At 32.0% G+C, this 18417-nt stretch overlaps 1 protein-coding gene across 1 annotated transcript; it reads left to right on the top strand.

The window, feature by feature from the left end:
- The first annotated feature begins 1195 nt into the window (after positions 1–1195).
- On the top strand, positions 1196–11553 carry LOC139520623 (lipase maturation factor 1-like). The gene is made up of 10 exons (XM_071313442.1): positions 1196–1408; positions 2411–2720; positions 3211–3221; positions 4047–4195; positions 4556–4621; positions 5210–5377; positions 5932–6112; positions 8619–8772; positions 9302–9595; positions 10108–11553. The coding sequence occupies exons 1-10, from the start codon at positions 1204–1206 to the stop codon at positions 10295–10297; spliced, it is 1728 nt and encodes a 575-aa protein (XP_071169543.1). The 5' UTR covers positions 1196–1203; the 3' UTR covers positions 10298–11553.
- The last annotated feature ends 6864 nt before the right edge of the window (positions 11554–18417 follow it).

Raw genomic sequence — 18417 nt, 5'->3', positions numbered from 1 at the left:
TCACAAACATGTTTAACCCCGCCGTATTTTTGCGCCTGTCCCAAATCAGGAGCCTCTGGCCTTTGGTAGTCTTGTATTATTTTTAATTTTAGTTTCTTGTGTACAATTTGGAGTTTAGTATGGCGTTCATTATCACTGAGCTAGTATATATATTTGTTTAGGGGCCAACTGAAGGACACCTCTGGGTGCGGGAGTTTCTCGCTGCATTGAATACCTGATGGTGACCTTAGATGCTGTTGTCTATTCTATGGTCGGGTTGTTGTCTCTTTGACACATTCCCCATTTCAATTCTCAATTTTATAAACATGAATAATTATTATAACTTAGATGCAATTTGGGTTTTAAAGATCTATTTGATTACATGTTGTATATTAAAAATTAATAAGTTAATTAACATTTTTACCTGTATAAGAATGGTTTTTGTTTGTCAAACAAATTGCCGGTTTACCTTTATTTCACTTTCAATGTCGACATTCTTTAATTTAAATTATTTTCTTTTAAAGGCTGAAACCACTCATGCATGAGTAAACAATCTTTAGCTAATGAGTCAAATTGAATTCCACATGAATACGTATTTAATGAGGTAGAATTATTCACTTGCAAGTAAATAATTCATCCGCGATATTTCTTTGCTTATTTTGACAAAATTGAATCAAATTGGCTGCAAAAAAAGAATCATTAGTTCATTATTTCACTTTGATTAATGATTGAACCAAACGCAATCACATTATAATTCTTTCCATATCTCGTAGCTAGTGCCCATTTAAATCCGTGTAACTTCAGCTAAATAAACCAATCATAACCCTATAACCTTATCCATGTATAACCCTTATACTAGCCATAAACCTAAACCTCTCCATAAAATTTAATAAATACTCATCTAATTCTTACCAAAAATTAATCAATGTGCTAAAATACAGGTCTCCTAAAGTAAAGCAAAAGACCAATAATTTATTTTAGACCGCTCGTGGTCCTTTATACTACTAATGCAATTTGGGTTTTAAGTCATATCTCAAAATGCTCACATCATCACGAATAAATTATATATAATTCTTTTGAAATGACTATTTTGACACTTTACAATAAATAACATGCTGTGTTATAAAAAACACTATTTTTTTTAAAGGTTAACCATTGCTCTAACTGTTATATGTGGATGGATCTTTATGTTGTTTTCATTGATGTAAGGGTTGTCTTTTTGAGATGGAGAAGCTGCAAAAACCGTCAGAAAATATTCGACAAAGATTTACTAAGCAACACATAACAACCTCTGAAAATGAAGTTAAAGAAACAAAAAATAACACAAATGATTCTGGTAACCGAAAGATAATGACAAAGGATAGTTTTGGTTATGGTTCATACTGGTTAACTCGAATTGTTATGTTACGTTATATTGGATTTATTTATTGTAAGTTGAAACATAAATGATAGAAACCTTGCCTTCATTTTTCAATGTTTATGGCATTTACTATGGAGAATCAAAGCATGCACAATTTTAGATGTGTTTCTTTATAAGGTGTCTAAGTCCCCAAGAGCAGAAATAAAATCATATTATAAAAAATCAATATCCATTGTACTTTTTATAAACTGTTTTATAAATTAATATGAGGCAGGCATTACCTGTAAATGGGGACGAAGTCTGTATAAATTATTTTTTTGTAACTTAATAAATATTTGTTAAAAAAAAAAGAAACGGAAATACCGTAACGTTTCCGATTTTGGTTCTGTTGTTAGGGATTTTAGTTGTGACGTTATTTAAATTATGACGTCATATGCAATGTAAACAACAAAACGCTATCATCAGGTAACGTTTTTTTCATATCAAGGAATTATTAAAAATGAAATTGGTATTGCGCGTTCCTTCCTATTTTATACTAGACTGATAAATATTTTACTCAAAGTTTCATACAAACGAGACCGGAAAAAGGAAGTACATTGTACATTTCTGCGCATGTCCGGGATTTCAAAACATGACATAAAAAAAAATTGAAAGATTTTGAGTTCATTAGTACAATGAAAAATTCGGGAAATTTTCCCGAATTTTTTTTTTTATTGAATTTTCTACTGTTATTGGGGACTTCGTCCCCATATAAACTGAAAATCATGAACTTTATTTTTGCATAACCTTGTTTCTGTTCTGTTGACAGCTATGATGTACATGGTGTAAGTCAAATTTTCGTATATATCTGATTAAAAAGAATAATGACAACGAATGACATCAATACTTTGAAAAATGTACCATAATGGCTTTTAGGTTTTAATTACACCTCAAAAACTGCTCTGAGTACAGACTGCATGTTCAGATGGAAAAAATTTAAGACCTCAGTCCTGCCATTTTCTTGATATATGTAAAATATTCTATTCTATATAAAAGTTAAATGCATTTTGATGGACACTTTGTTTCTTACAGTTGTTGCTTTCCTTGTTGCTCTACACCAGAACAAGGAATTAATTGGAAACAAAGGTTTACTTCCAGCAAATAATTTCCTCAACAAAGTAAAGAACTCAACAGGTGGTATAAATTTGGACACATATACTTGGATTCCAAGTCTGGTTTGGATGATTGACTTTGATACAGATTTGGACTGGTTCCTAGACATTGTTGCTTATGTTGGCCTTGTCTTGTCATCAATTGTCATATTAAACGGTGGAGCAAATTGGTTAATAATGGTGACACTATGGATATTATATCATTCCATTGTCAACATTGGTAGCACATGGTAAGTAAACAAAATATTATTATGCCATAATGGTAATGTACAATGAACATGTATAAAGGTACATTTCAAGACCTTTTACAGCTGACTATGCGATATGGACTTTGCTCATTGTTGAATGCCATATACAGTGACCTACATGTATAAGTTAATTTCTGTGTCATTTGGTCTCTTATAAAGAGTTGTCTCATTGGCAATCATACCACATCTTCTTTTTAATATGTTTATACTTAAAGTCCTGAATGTTTTTTAGGTTATTTCCCTTTTCATATTCTGTATTATTGTTATTTTTTATATAAAGGGAATAAAAGAAATCTTAGAACTCCATCCAAGTCAAAATTTGTAAATTTTTAGGACATTACATTTGTATTTATTTTGTTTGCCTACATGTATTATCATGATTATTTTATATTCCTTTTATAACTAAGAAAAACAACCTATTTTTCTCTATTTTGTTTGATGAAAATTTATTTATTGTTTTTTTTTTTTTTAGGTATGGATTTGGTAAGTACTGATATCCTCTTCACAAAAGTTTAGTTAGTTTGCTTTCTATTTTGTCAAAATAAATGAGCTTTATCATGTTTGTTTTGCTGGTCAGTTGAAGAAAAAATCTTAGAATCGGTAAACTTGCAATATCTTATCAATTCCAACAAAAAATATATTTTAGTCTGCATTTTTTAGGAAAGTATCAAAAATGATACAAAGAACAATTCAACTAAATAAAATTGAGAAATGAAATGGGGAATGTGTCAAAGCGACAACAACCCGACCATAGAGCAGACAACAGAGCTTAAACACTGGTTATATGTCATTAACTGGAGACAGGAGAGAAAAGTACATATTTGGAAGAATGAATTGATTTTGACACTATAGTATAATATCATGTACAAATGTATCTTCATCATATACATATGTATTTTGTTTTTGGAATGTCTAATATGAATTGAGGTTATAAACAACTACATTACAAATCTTTACAAATATAAAATATTTTAACTAGGGCAAAGATTTCAGAAGAACAGATAATGTTGAAAACATACATGTACATATGTACATTGCTGTACCAGGATAAACAGGGGCGGATGCAGGAATTTTCGAAAGGGGGGGTGCTAACCCAGCTTACCCAGGGCAAAGGGGGGTGCAGGGGAGGTGCAAAACATATGTCCCGATACAAATGCATTGATCGGCAAAAATAAAGGGGGGGTGCGCACCCCCGGAACCCCCCCTGGATCCGCCACTGATAAATAAAGAATAAACTGAGTTAATATAAGTCCTGAACTATATATATGTTAAATAAAAAATCAACATCTTGTTTTTTTCTCTAACCAGGATGGGAATCTCAGCTATTAGAGACAGGATTCTTGGCCATTTTCCTATGTCCTATTTGGAATGTGGCATCAGTCCCTAAACACACACCCACATCTTGGATTGTACTGATGTCATATAGATGGCTTATCTTCAGGATAATGATTGGAGCAGTAAAGTATATATTAGTACACTCTAAACAGTAAAGTATAAATAAGTTCACTCGAAACAGTAAAGTATACATATCAGAATATTTTAAACACAAATCTATATGATAAATGTACACCAAGAATACAAAATATACAAACAGTTACTTTATATAGCTAAGATAAGAACATCCATCGTGATTTTTTTGTACTGAAAAATGTGTTAATTGGTTGATATTGTCAGGGCTGACTGCTGATTAATTGTTAAAGAGAGATAATAGTAGGTATTTTCATTATTTATGACTTTTATTTGACTTTCCCACTTATCAATGATATCAATTTTACCTGCAAAAAAATAGATGTTAATAAATAAATTAATACTTTCAGGGTATGATAAAGATCAGGGGAGATCAATGTTGGAGGGATTTAACCTGTATGAATTATCATTATGAGGTTAGTAATGTTGGAAGTTTTGGTATGTACACAAACTGGTACACAGTTTGAAATCATTTTCAATAGATATAGGATGTGTTATGAGTGCCAATGAGAAAACTCTCCATCCAAGTCAAAATTTGTAAACCATAATAGGTCAAAGTATGGCCTGTAACACAGAGCCTTGTCTGACATCGAACAGCAAGCTATAAACATGATAAAGGAACTCAAAAATGGCTTGTGCAAAACCATTCAAACAGGAAAACCAACTGTCTAATCTATATAGGAAACAAGAAACACTTCTGAACCAAATCAACAAACAACAACCACTCACTGAACAACAGGTTCCTAATTTAAGACAGGTGCAAACAAATGCAGTGGGTTTAAACGTTTTGACAGGCGCCAACCTTCACCCTAACCTGAAATACCTTCATTTAAACTTTTGACATTAGTAAAAAGATGACCAAGATTCTTAAAGATTAAGAGTTATAATGTATACTTTTCAGGTTCTATTACTAACTGGAAATTTTTCGATCATTTTAAGATGTTAAAAGATGACATTTGCAAGGTTGTTATATGTATATCAGGGATGTAATTTTTACTTTCTAGACACAGCCAGTGCCAAACCCAATAAGTTACTTTATGCACCAGTCACCAGAGGTTTTCCACAAGTTTGAGACATTAACAAATCATTTTGTGGAGTTGGTTGTTCCTTTTCTCCTATTTTTACCACGTCGTTTATGTATGGTTGGAGGAGCTATACAGATATTGTTTCAGGTTTGTGATTTATTTTAATGCTCAGAAGTGATCTCTAGTCAGTCTATCCTCATTGTAATTATTCTATTGTGTATTTGTTTATAAATATATATATGTAAAGATCTATTCTTCAGTAAAAAATGTTGATCCCATTTCAGAATAACTGAAAGTAGTATGTGCTTCTTGATTTAAATGTTATTGCGAATCCAATTATACCTTACCACAGATTCACCTGATAGTTACCTGTCCATTTAAACTTTTGGCAGTTCTTTTGTCCCATTGAATAAATACAACAGATATTGTTCTCTGTATAGTTTATTCACTGGGACCTTCTAAGAGAAATCTATCACTCATTGATTAGTTTACCTGAATAAAAGTTTATCTGCTAAATAGATAAAAATAACATGTTTAACATTTAAAAAACTGCATGTGATTTTGTATAAATTAAAGAAAATTCTCATTACACCAGTACATCAAATTTCTGAAATTTTATTCAAAAAACAAAATTTCATCTCAATAAAATCTAACCATCAGTTAAAAATGTTACTTAGTTTATATGTAATGCTTGCTTTCAGGTTGTCTTGATTATAAGTGGTAATTTAAGCTTCTTGAACTGGCTGACAATAGTTCCTAGCTTGGCTTGTTTTGATGATGCTAGTTGTTCATGGCTGTTCAGCAACAGTAGGAATGGTGTAAAATGGAAAGTTAGAGAAGTAGAGAATGAAATAAAACATTCCAAACAACAACCAAGACTTGGTAAGTTTGTATCAAACACAGCAACAGAACTAGAGGGTTGGCATATGTAAACATATTGAACCTGACATGTTCTTTATTGCCTATCCAAAGTCAAGAGCCTAGTTTTTGCATGTCTGTTGTTTCTGATGTTTTGTAAGCCTGCAAGTTCTGTTGCCACAAACTTGACATAGTCATAGGAAAAGTGATCTGGCAGCAGCCTTGTATAGGTTACTGGGATTTGAATAGTTTAGAAAACTGTATGATGACCATAATTGTTAAAATTAACAATGTTTGGAATTTGTTTGCTATTTGTCTTATTGGTAATCATACTACATATACTTTACCCTATTCTATATAAGACTTTATAATATGATCAACTAAACATTACATTTTATGACCTAGTCTGAGATAAGAAGAATAAATGTATAATTGCATATGGATTTCTTTAACAATATAAGCATTATTTGCGAAATTGTTTTGTTTCGTAATTGTTTTCAGTATTAGTCAAAACACATTATAATGAGCTGATAATGAATTTAGTTTTATCAAGATCTAGCTCTTTTCAAGCATAATATGTGCATTGTCTGTAGTGAAACAAAATCATTTGTACCATTGCCTTTTTGGGGTAATCCTTTTCAGATTGTTACACATACTAAGCATTCTTGTATTATCAGTAATATTATAGAAATTTTGGCACCCAGCAGTCAACCAACCAGTTTATTAGAAGTGAAAACTTTGATTAGTAAAAATTTGAGGATACATGTATTTTAAAGACCCCCCCCTAATACAGTGGCGGATCCAGTCATGCTCCAGTGAATCCCTATATAAACAACAAAATTTTTCCAACAAAAGAGGGGGCAGGGCCCCTGAAAAACACTCTAAATCTGCCTCTACTATAAACAATCAGATAAAATATGTATGAAAAAAGGATAAAATAAAGCAGCATATAGATGATAAAATTATTATGTTATCATACACATTTACATTTACATTTCCATTTTTGTGAATATTTATTTATCACTGTCAAGGCCGTAACTACCCTTGAGGCAAGTGAGGCAATTGCCTCACTAAAATTTCGACACTGATTATTTTTTTTATACATATATATAAATATAATAGTCATTTGTTGTTCTGTCTCCACCTTAATTTCTATAACATTCCTTTTAAACTATTCTTCCTGGATATAACTCAGCATCTCAACGTGTGATGTTTCTCGATTTCATTAACCTAGTAACGATAATCATCATGGATCTCTAGTTAAATACAGGCTCTTTTGGAAAAAGGAAAAGCGACACTGAAGGTAAAGAAGGAATAATTCTAGTAAACTAGTTTTTTTGTAAACAGAGTCTGTGTATTGCATATAACTTCATTAGACTGACAATCCAAAAACGATAGTAGACTGACAAATCAAGTATTGGGCATCGCAAGGGGGCAGTCCTGTCTGCGTATTCATTTCACGAACTTTAATCTTTCTCTTTACAGATAAATAAAATATAAATAATATGAAACATGCATGGATTAGTTTTTTATTCATGTTTCTCTAACCTTAAAAATTGAAAGAATATCCCATATTCCAATTTGATACTATTGAGGAATGGTAGAACCTTTCACACAGGATTTTGTCTTTACGTATTATCTTATTATGGACTACGGAATTTCGTTTCTTTATATTCGGGGTTTCGGAATCGGACACTCCCAACCCCCAACCCATAACCCCTAAATTTATAGATTCTGGAACTAAAAAATACCACTAACTATTTCCAGAAATAATTTGAAATTACGGACCTACATGTAAACACCAAAAACCCATTCCCATATAGAATCATATACATGTATCTTCCCTCATTCTATCCCTAGTTGTCTACTCTTTGTCAGCATAAAAGCGAGTTTAATATTTTGTAACTGCGACTGTATGATGGTGCTTACAGGAAAGTTTAATTCCCTTTTGCAAACAAAATTGTTACTACCGATGCTGCTACCGAATTGCTGATGGAGACATTGATCATTGTGTTGATGATAATTTGCTACCTTTAGAAACAAAGACTGCCCTGAAACGACTGAAAACTTGGAAAAGAGCATGCATGAGTGGCGAGAGATTGTGCGGTCTTGCCATTCTCCATGCTCATCGCGATAAGGATATCAGCAGACCAAATTATGATTCTGAAACGATTTGACTTAACCGGCCATAGAAAAAAATGGCAAACTCTACTGAATCGATGTTTGTTCTATGTTCTGGCAGCAGAATCAAATCAGTGATATTTGGATGATTATCTTACATATAAATTTAAATAAAGTTGTTGAAAATTTGATGTGAGTAAAAGTCTTAAAATATGAAAAATTTATATAAAAAGTGTCCAAATTCAAAACATTATTTAACTCTCTAAAAAAAACCTAGAATGCAGTATTTTGCACCATTCATTTCATACCCTCCAAAAACAATTTTCGCCTCGCTTCGCTCGGCTCAATTATTTTGCCTCATTAAAATAAGATGCCTAGTTACGGCCTTGACTGTTGTTATTTGTTTCAGGTTGTTACATGAGGCGAGTATTTAATTTGAGTTTAGCTGGTTTAATAGCCTATCTGAGCATACCAGTAGTACAGAATCTACTATCACAGAGGCAGGCTATGAATACTTCATTTGATCCTCTTAGATTAGTTAATACATACGGAGCCTTTGGCAGGTAAATTTATTTGTTCTGATTTATTTTTTAAAGGAAACTTATTGAACCTTTGGGAGGTAATTCATTTGTTTTGATTTACTTTTGGTGTATTCATATGGTCTTGGGAGGTAAATTTATTTTGATTTATTTTTGTGGAGTATATGTATGGAACCTTTGGGAGTTAAATTTGTTTTGATTCATTTTTGTGGAGTATATATATCGAGCGTTTGGGAGGTAAATTTATTTACTTTGATTTATATTTGGAGTATATGTTGATCCCTTTGGGAGTTAAATTAGTTTATTTTGATTTATGGAGTATACATATGAAGCCTTTTTGAATAAATTTATTTATTAGGATTATTTTTGAAGGCGGTTGAAATGAGAAATGTTAATATATTGTTTGAGAAATTTTTTTTTGATATCTACATTTTTTAACTTTGGGATATCATATATAAACAAAGTAATTTAACGAAATCAATTTTGAATTTGTCAGTGCATAAGTATTGGTTAAACAAGTATATATGGATCAGATGTTTATTTATGTTGACAGTGTTACAAAAGAAAGAACAGAAGTTATATTTGAAGGCACTTATGGGGATCCTCATAGTTCTACAGCTAAATGGGAGGAGTATGAATTTAAATGTAAACCTGGAAATGTAACAAGGGCGCCATGTTTAATATCACCTTACCATTATCGTCTGGACTGGCTAATGTGGTTTGCAGCATTTCAGACTTACCAGAGAAACCCATGGTTAATTCATCTAGGTGTCAAACTTCTAGCTAATGATGAAGATGCTACGTCATTGATACAAAATAATCCTTTTGAAGGAAAGTCACCTCCTAGGTAAGATTTACAGCAGGGTTATGTCTTATAAAAACTAATAGTAATAATCTTTGTTTTCTGTCTGTTGATTTGAAAAGCATCAATACTCAAAGACTGTTTGACAGAGAGCTTGTATACTTGGTAGGATTATATGTCATGTTATTCTCCAGACAATTTTACAAAAATTCAGTATGATAACATTACAATTTGTGAATGCAAGTTACTTCATATGAAACTATTTGACAGAAATCTCTCATACTTTGAAGAAATTGTTAGTCTTCATGTGTTGTTCACCATATTGTACCATCATTTCAATTTGACCATCGATGAAGAAGGAAAAATCAGGTTATTATAATGGAAAAGGATGGTAGCAGATAATAGGGTTCTTGCAATCGCTAATTATGTGACTGCAAACATTTTTATTTTAACATTTTTATCTATATTTATAAATTTTTGTTTTGCAGGAATCCATAATTAATTAGAAGATGTAGGTATAATTCATCAACTTCTTATATTATTTCACTCTTTTTCAGATTTATCAGAGCAGAACATTACAGATATAGATATACCAAAATTAACAGCAAAGAGGCAAAAGCTGGAAAATGGTGGAAAAGGACAAAAGTTGGAAGTTACCTACCCCCTATATCATTAGATTCTGTCAAAGATTTTATGAAACAAATGGATTACACCATGCCAAGAATTAGAAAGATGAGAAAGCATTGAGAACAGAGAAAATATGAAGAAAAAAAAGACTCAATAGGGGTTCATTTCTTTTTTCATTTGAATTATTGAAGCCTGAATGAATAGACACGTCACTCATGTTTATTTTATGTTAGGTGTAGACTTTATTTAGATTAACAAGTTATGCATTTAAAGATTTTTGTCAAACACTATTTTCTTGTTTGATTTTAAAAATTGGTGTTTTTATTTTTGTTGTCACATGAAATTGTTGCTTTAGGGATTTTTTCAACAAATAATTGAACCATTTTCATAACAGCGTGGACAACAACAATACTTATCCTTTAACTTGTTTGTCATTGGCTATTGATAACAGTGTATTTAGGCTAACTCATTCTGTCAGAGGTCTTCCAAGGGGTATTTGAATAGAATAAAAAAGTAAAGTAGATGCGGATGCACAAGATGAAAAAATTAAGGTTCAATATTCAAAATTTAAATCAGCACACAAGGTTTAGTCCTCTTCTAGTTTCCATATTATTTGATATAGGCGTTTAGCACCTTTGACAACCCTACAGTTAAAATGTCTTTAACATGTTCAATATGACAAGTGGGTGTTGCAGACAAAAGTTCACCTAATCCTACCCAGTCAATTAGTAACCTGAGCGTGCCAAGAATTGGCCTTGTCCACACTGTTATGAAAATGTTTCTATTTGTTTGTATTAGTTTAAAACTTTTTGTTAGATGTGAACAATATATATCAGGTGATGAATGTTTTAATTGATCTCAGTTCTTTTTTTACAGCATGTGGAATTCATCAGAAGTTTATATATCAGGATAAATAGGGCAGCTCCTTTAACTTTTTGTTGAAACAAAAGTTGGGAAAGTCAACATTGTTTTTTGAAAAAGATTCAAAAGATACTTTTTAAAATGAGTTTCAGTAGATTTTCTTGTTATAACAGTTTTGTCAGACTGAATCTCATTGATTAGAATAAGCATAATTATATCACATTTTAGTATGAGTACCAAGGAGAAAGTTTTGAAATTATGTAGTGGTTAATTTCATAATGTGTTAAAATTATTTAAAAGGGGGATGCTTACCATTTTGATATATGCCAACATTTTCTATGCATTACTGATTTAATGATAAATTATTTTGACTATTTTGACATTTAAGTTGGAAATTGGAAACTGGAATTGTTTAAATTTAGGGACTTTTCTAAGTTTTGATAAATGGGAACACCCAAATAATCTACAATGACTATATTTACATTCATGGACACATAGAATGAAATTCATAACAGTGTAGCTATGGCCATTCATTGACTGGGGGAAATTAGGTGAACGTTCGTCTGTAATGCCCACTGCTCACGACGTACTCGTGTACTGAGGACACATTCTTGTTTTGTTATGGTTTGACCATCAATTTTCCTAATATGATATTGCATGTTCTTTCAGATTATTTTTTTTACTTAATTGGCTTTAAAAGTTACAATGCATGATGTCGTCTGTTTATGTAGTTCATATGTGTTTTCGTTTCTCGTTGGTTTTCCCGTTTGAATGGTTTTACACTAGTAGTTGTGGGGCCCTCTATAACTTGCTGTTCGGTGTGAGCCAAGGCTCCGTGTTGCAGGTCGTACCTTCACCTATAATGATTTACTTTTATGAATTATTACTTGGGAGGAGAGTTGTCTCATTGGCACTCATACCACATCTTCCTATATCTATCTATATCAATACATTTTTTTTTCCAACAAAAGAATACATCACAAGAATATAAGTTTTGTAAGAAACGTGAGAAATTGTGTTGGACTTGAAGATAAGGCAAAGTGACAAATATCTGAAAGAATGAATCATTTTATGGTATTAAACAAAGAAATCAAATGATTTTTTAATTATCCAGAACAAACAAAACCCACATGTATACGCATTGAATAAATAGTAGGCCATTCTTAAATGATCACACCGTAGAAGTAGTTGTGCTCTTAATCAATGAGATATTTTGTGAATTAACCCCATCAACTTAATAGTTTTTTTTACAATGGATAAACCTATTTTTTTTATTATTATTAAATAATATCATCTCTGAACATTATTATTCTTATAAATGACACCGTTGTATGTGATGATTATAATAAATATTTAAAACAAATTCCTTTCAAGCTTTGTAAAAAGAAAGTTTCATTTTATGTATCGGAATGTGTAACAAGTGAATATTTCAATCCCCACTGGAAGGCCTCTGACAGACTGGACGAGCATAAAATCATAGCCGTTGACAAACAAGTTACAACCTACAAACGTTTTACTGTCGACCACACTGTTATGCAATTAATTCTACTTTATTATGATTGGAAGCAGCAGTTTTTGTCAACTATTGATATGCAATTAATGTGAGTATTTATTTGTAAAATTTGTGTGAACACAGTTCTTCATAAGTATTTCTATTTTAATATTAAGTCTTCTATTTTATATTGTTCAAGCCTTTAGATTGACTATTGCATGATGTAGACCTATTGTATTGTGGAAATTATGTTTAATCAATGTCTATTCGTGCATTCCAACTTTTAATAGTATTAAAATGATAAATTCCATATGCTTTACTGATTACAGCAGCTTTTAATTTGAAAAGAAATGCTATTCAATGAAGTGATGTATACAGCAGTATGCCAGTGGAAAAAACTTAAAGAAAAGTTATTAAACATTTATTGAGAGGATTCTTAAAATATATGTTCTCATTGGCATATTGGTCTTTTTTGTTAACATTCTTCTCTTGTCATCACAGTGTTAGGATTGTTTAACATTATTAGGTGGTTCTAAAAGTAAGTCTTGGTACTGTACACTGATACATGTATCATGTCTGTGCTCAATATGATAATTTACTTCAGAAATGAATACAGCTGCTGAGCAAGCTCTTTTAGACCATGTGTAGTTCATATGTTTTCACAAGTCTTCTGTTTGGTAATAATTTAGATATTCAATTAGATTAGTTTCAACAGATTCTTAGTTCTCTTATCCATAAAAATAGTTTTAAAAAGTACCGAACTCCAATTTAGATTAAAAAGGTGGAAGTCCATAAAACCTGACAACGTCTTATGCTTGACCATCAGTGGCGGATCCAGAAATTTTCATAAGTGGGGGCCCACTGACTGCCTAAGAGGGGGCCCGCTCTGGTCATGCTTCAGTGATTCCCTATATAAGCTACCAAATTTTTCCCCAAATAGCCAGCCCCCCCCCCCCCTAAATCCGCCTCTGACCATATCAACCAAGAGTAAGAATGGAAATAAATGTTATATTCTTGATTTGGTATAGTCATTTTTCGAAGTGGGTATACATGATCTAGGAACAGTATATTTATGTTCCTGGATCAATTAAGAGTCTGACAAAAGTCCATTGTTCAAATATTTTGTTGTCTGGAGGTTTCAGATGCTCGAATTCCTGATTAGTGAAGTGTATCCATCTCTAGCTAAGGGGTTAAATTGAAGTTAACATGAATACGGATTTAATGAGGTCGAATTATTCACTTGCAAGTGAATAATTCAATATCAATGTTTCGTAGCTTAATTTGACAAAATTAAACCATTTTGACTGCTAAAAGCGAATTATTATTTCACTATTTCACTTTCATTAATGACTGAACAAAAAAGTCATACTTTAGATTTTTTTTTATATATATCGTAGCTAGTGCCCCTATAAGCTACATTTACAAGCAGAACCAATACAATAACAGTTTCAACTATCTACTAGCTTCCTAATTATAAATTTATTTTGTCTTGAAGCCATTCCCAACGGTTCCACTCCAAAATGTTTATTCTACTTACAAATACATGGTGTACATTGGTTATAAATTGTCCAAATAAAGCCTTTGAAATGATGGAATTAACTACTATTGGTGTGTCAAAAATACCTTTATTTTTTTTTCTAAATTGCATGCTTATATTGGTGATTTTGAAATCTGTTCAGTTTTGATGTTTCTACCCAATATACCGCTTTGCCTTACCATAAGATATAGAGGGCCATAAGAAACCACACCATCTGAGACTGGCAGAACATAGCAGAAACACAGAGCCCCAAACAGAAAGAAATAATGTCATAATAGGAATTACCACAGTAGATCTCAGTTCCAGTTAATTTAATAAGTATGGCAATAGTAATGACAGAGAAGACAACGGAGTAGAGAACAATACGTAGATAAGGCTCAATTTATAAATAAGTAATAAAAAAACCAATAGGCTCATTCGACGAAATAGAGGTAATAGAAATAAGAATGTGATATGCTCAATGCATAATGGAAAAATTGAGGACACCAGTACTCTGTCATTGACCAAACAAACAACTTTTCAAAATACTTTGAGGACCTTGTTGTCTATAACAACCATGCAACTGACTCAGAATTTCAGGAACTCGGTAATATCCGACAACTTTGTGAACAGAAAAAAATGTTATACCTAAATGCAGTACTCGAAATATGTGTGATATCATTCCAGCTAGCGACATATACATTAAGGGGCCATTAAGTCTTGCTGCTAATCATTTTAAAAATTATCTAGTAAAAGTCGTACAATTTCTCATTGACTGCTTTATGCAACTTGATTATGCACATCCTGATACATTTAATAGATATAAGAAGATGAGGTATGAGTGCCAATGAGACAACTCTCCACCCAAGTCACAATTTATAAACGTAAACCATTATAGGTCAAAGTACGGCCTGCAACATGGAGCCTTGGCTCACACCAAGTCTTGATGCAATAACTATAACTGTACTTAAACCAGAGGCTCTTAAGAGCCTGTGTCGCTCACCTTGGTCTATGTGCTGCAGTGCATATTAAACAAAGGACACTCTACAATATCGAAGACAATAATAGAATTCATAACAAAATTATTCTCTATTTTTGTGTTTTTATGGGGTCAATTGACAATTTTGGCCACGCTTACTTATTGAAGGTCTTACCTTACTGAACACTCTTTCTGTTTACAGTTATCTCTATCTATAATAATTTGGCCCAATAGTTTAAGAGGAAAATATTTTTGTAAAAGATTACAAAAATTTACGAAAAATGTAAAAAGCTGACTTTAAAGGGCAATAACTCCAGAAGAGGTCAATTGACAATTTTTGGTCATGCTTATTTATTTGTAGAGCTTACTTTGCTGAACAATTTTGCAGTTTGCTGTTTATCTCTATCTATTATGATATTAAAGATAATAACCAAAAACTGCAAAACTTCCTTAAAATTACCAATTCAGAGGCAGCAACCCAACAAAAGGTACAGAGATATAAAATAAAAACTGCATTTTATCCCCATGTTCAATTTTAGCCATGGCGGCCATCTTGGTTGATTGGCGGGGTCATCGGATACATTTTTATACGCCCGTGCAAATTTTGACAGGACGTATTATGGTATACAAATGTCCGGTGTCTGTCTGTCTGTCCGTCTGTCCGGCGTAAACATGTCGCACCGTAACTTGAGAACGACTTATCCAAATTTCATGAAACTTAATATAGTTGTTTCTTATGATGGTCAAATGATTTGTATACTTTTTGGTGAAAATAAGATTTAAACTTTTTGAGTTACGGCACTTTATAACTAAAACAGGGGTGTGTTTTTTTCACATGTCGCACTGTATCTCAAAAACGATTCTTGATTATGACTTAAAACTTTAAACACTTCTTAGTTATATTAATCTCAATATCTGTATACTTTTTGGTGATGAATCAAAATTTCATTTTTGAGTTATTGAGTATTTTGTAAAAAAGGTGGAGGTTTTTTTTTACATGTCGCGCCATATCTCAAAAACTATTTATGATTATTGCTTAAAAGTTTACACATGTCTTTGTTATATTTATCTCAATATCTGTATACTTTTTGGTGATTATTCAAAATTTCATTTTTGAGTTATTGAGTATTTTGTAAAAAAGGGGGAGAGTTTTTTTTTACATGTTGTGCCGTATCTCAAAAACGATTTATGATTATTGCTTAAAACTTTACACACTTCTTTGTTCTATTAATCTAAAGATCTGTATACTTTTTGGTGATTATTCAAAATTTTATTTTTGAGTTATTGAGTTTTTTGTTAAACAGGGGAGGATTTTTTACATGTCGCGCCGTATCTCAAAAATAAGTTATGATTATTGCTTAAAACTTTACACACTTCTTTGATATATTAATCTAAAGATCTGTATACTTTTTGGTTTTGATTCAAAATTTTATTTTGGTAATATTTAGTTTTTGTAAAAAAAAAAACAGGGTGGGGGGTTTCACATGTCCCGCCGTGTCTCTAAAACAATATATGGTTATTGCTTAAACTTTCTCATAAACTATTTATGATTATTGCATAAGACTTCCACATAAGACGTCGGGCGTATCATGCGCTCATGGCGCAGCTGTTTATTTAAACTTGATACACTAAGGATGATTTAGGCCATTTTGGTTTAATTTGGTCCAGTAGTTTCAAAGGAGAAGATCTTTGTAAAAGTTAACTGACACCGACGACGGACGCCAAGTGATGAGAAAAGCTCACGTGGTCATGTCTACAAGGTGAGCTAGAAAGGAAATCAATGATAATGGACAACTATCAGGGAGTTGTCGTTAAAACAGCAGTTTAAAAACTATTTGAATGTAGGATACTACCATCGCTGATTGAGGATTTCAAACAGTCGACACTTCAATTTGGTTTCAGGGAAAATCTAGTCTCATTATCAATGCTGCTGGTGCCGAAATCGAACAATTGACAATTAGCTTTGTCCCAAATTTCTGAGGATAGTCATTTGATGTGGTAGATCACATTAAAAAAAAATGGACGCAACACATATTTTCACACTAAATAAACTCATCATAGATACCACGATTGAAATTCAATATTTGCGCCAGACGCGCATTTCGTTTACAAAAGACTAGAGTAGGCTAGTCCTACAGATAACAAATCTTATCTGTCTGTAGGACTAGACAACTCCGAAACGAGAGTAGTAGAAATAACCTAATAATGAGGCCCCTCATGGGGGGGTCCTAGTAATCACATAATCACCATTTTTTTGCCAATATAATCACATAATCATTAAATATTTGCTTATCTTTAGTAATCAAATAATCATAAACTAAAAATACAGTCCTAGGTAATCAAATAATCATGAAATATTTGGCTTAATAATCAAATAATCATTAAAAAAACGGCCAAGTAATCACATAATCAAAAACCCCATGAGGGCCCTCAATAATGACTTCACGGTTCAGCCAACAAGCAAGCTAACCAAAGATTCTACCTTTACCTACACACTCAATGCATTCTGCTGTGATGCATCGCCAGAATAAGCCGGTACTCCTTGATGATCCTTGATAGATACTGGTTTGCACGGTTGAAATAACCTCTATTCACAAACATCACACACAATTTACCAGAGCTATTAAATTTCTATTAATATCACCATAACAGTATTACGCCTACCTGTAGGAGTGATTGCCCTTAAATGACGATTTCTTTTCCCATTTTATTTTTTCATTTCTGCCTACTAGTAATATCTTGAAAACTATAGTAGATACAAGTAGATTATTGTTGGAGAAATTGTCCTTTAATGACGATTTTCACAATTTGTTTTGTGTTTTTACCTATTATCTTGCAAACTATAAAATATATATAGAGACTTTAAAGAAAAACCCAGTCAGGCAACTAACTAATCTGCACACAACCAGCTAACATGAAGATAAAGTCAGTTGTCTTTTTATGGGAGTTGTTACCCTTACATGACGATTTTAACCACGAAAAAAATGTGTTTGGGCAACACAGGCTCTATGGAAAAAATTAATTAAATAACTATATTTATATATGTTCTATTTTATTTTTGCAAAACTTTTAGGAATTTTGGTCCTCAATGCTCTTCAACTTCGTACTTTATTTGGGTTTTTAAACTTTTTTGGATTCGAGCGTCACTGATGAGTCTTTTGTAGACGAAACGCGCGTCTGGCGTATATAGACTAAATTTAATTTCATCAAATTTAGTCCGGTATCTATGATGAGTTTATATAGACATTTTATCACTTTGTTTTATTTTATACACATTTTATCACTATGTTCTATTTTATACACATTTTATCACTGTGTTCTATTTTATACACATTTTATCACTGTGTTCTACTTTAGTCAGGTTTGTCATGCTGGTTGGCAGGCGGGGTAAT

This window comes from Mytilus edulis, chromosome 4 (genome assembly GCF_963676685.1).
Source record: "Mytilus edulis chromosome 4, xbMytEdul2.2, whole genome shotgun sequence".
NCBI lineage: Eukaryota > Metazoa > Mollusca > Bivalvia > Mytilida > Mytilidae > Mytilus > Mytilus edulis.
The sequence above is the reverse complement of the archived record's forward strand: the minus strand, read 5'-3'. Positions and strand labels throughout refer to the sequence as shown.

Excerpts from the sequence above, each read along its gene's own strand:
- LOC139520623 (XM_071313442.1), top strand. The coding sequence starts at position 1,204 with ATGGAGAAGCTGCAAAAACCGTCAGAAAATATTCGACAAAGATTTACT. Across the intron at positions 1,409-2,410 it reads TTATATTGGATTTATTTATT|TTGTTGCTTTCCTTGTTGCT; the intron begins GTAAGTTGAAAC and ends TGTTTCTTACAG. Across the intron at positions 8,773-9,301 it reads ACATACGGAGCCTTTGGCAG|TGTTACAAAAGAAAGAACAG; the intron begins GTAAATTTATTT and ends TTATGTTGACAG.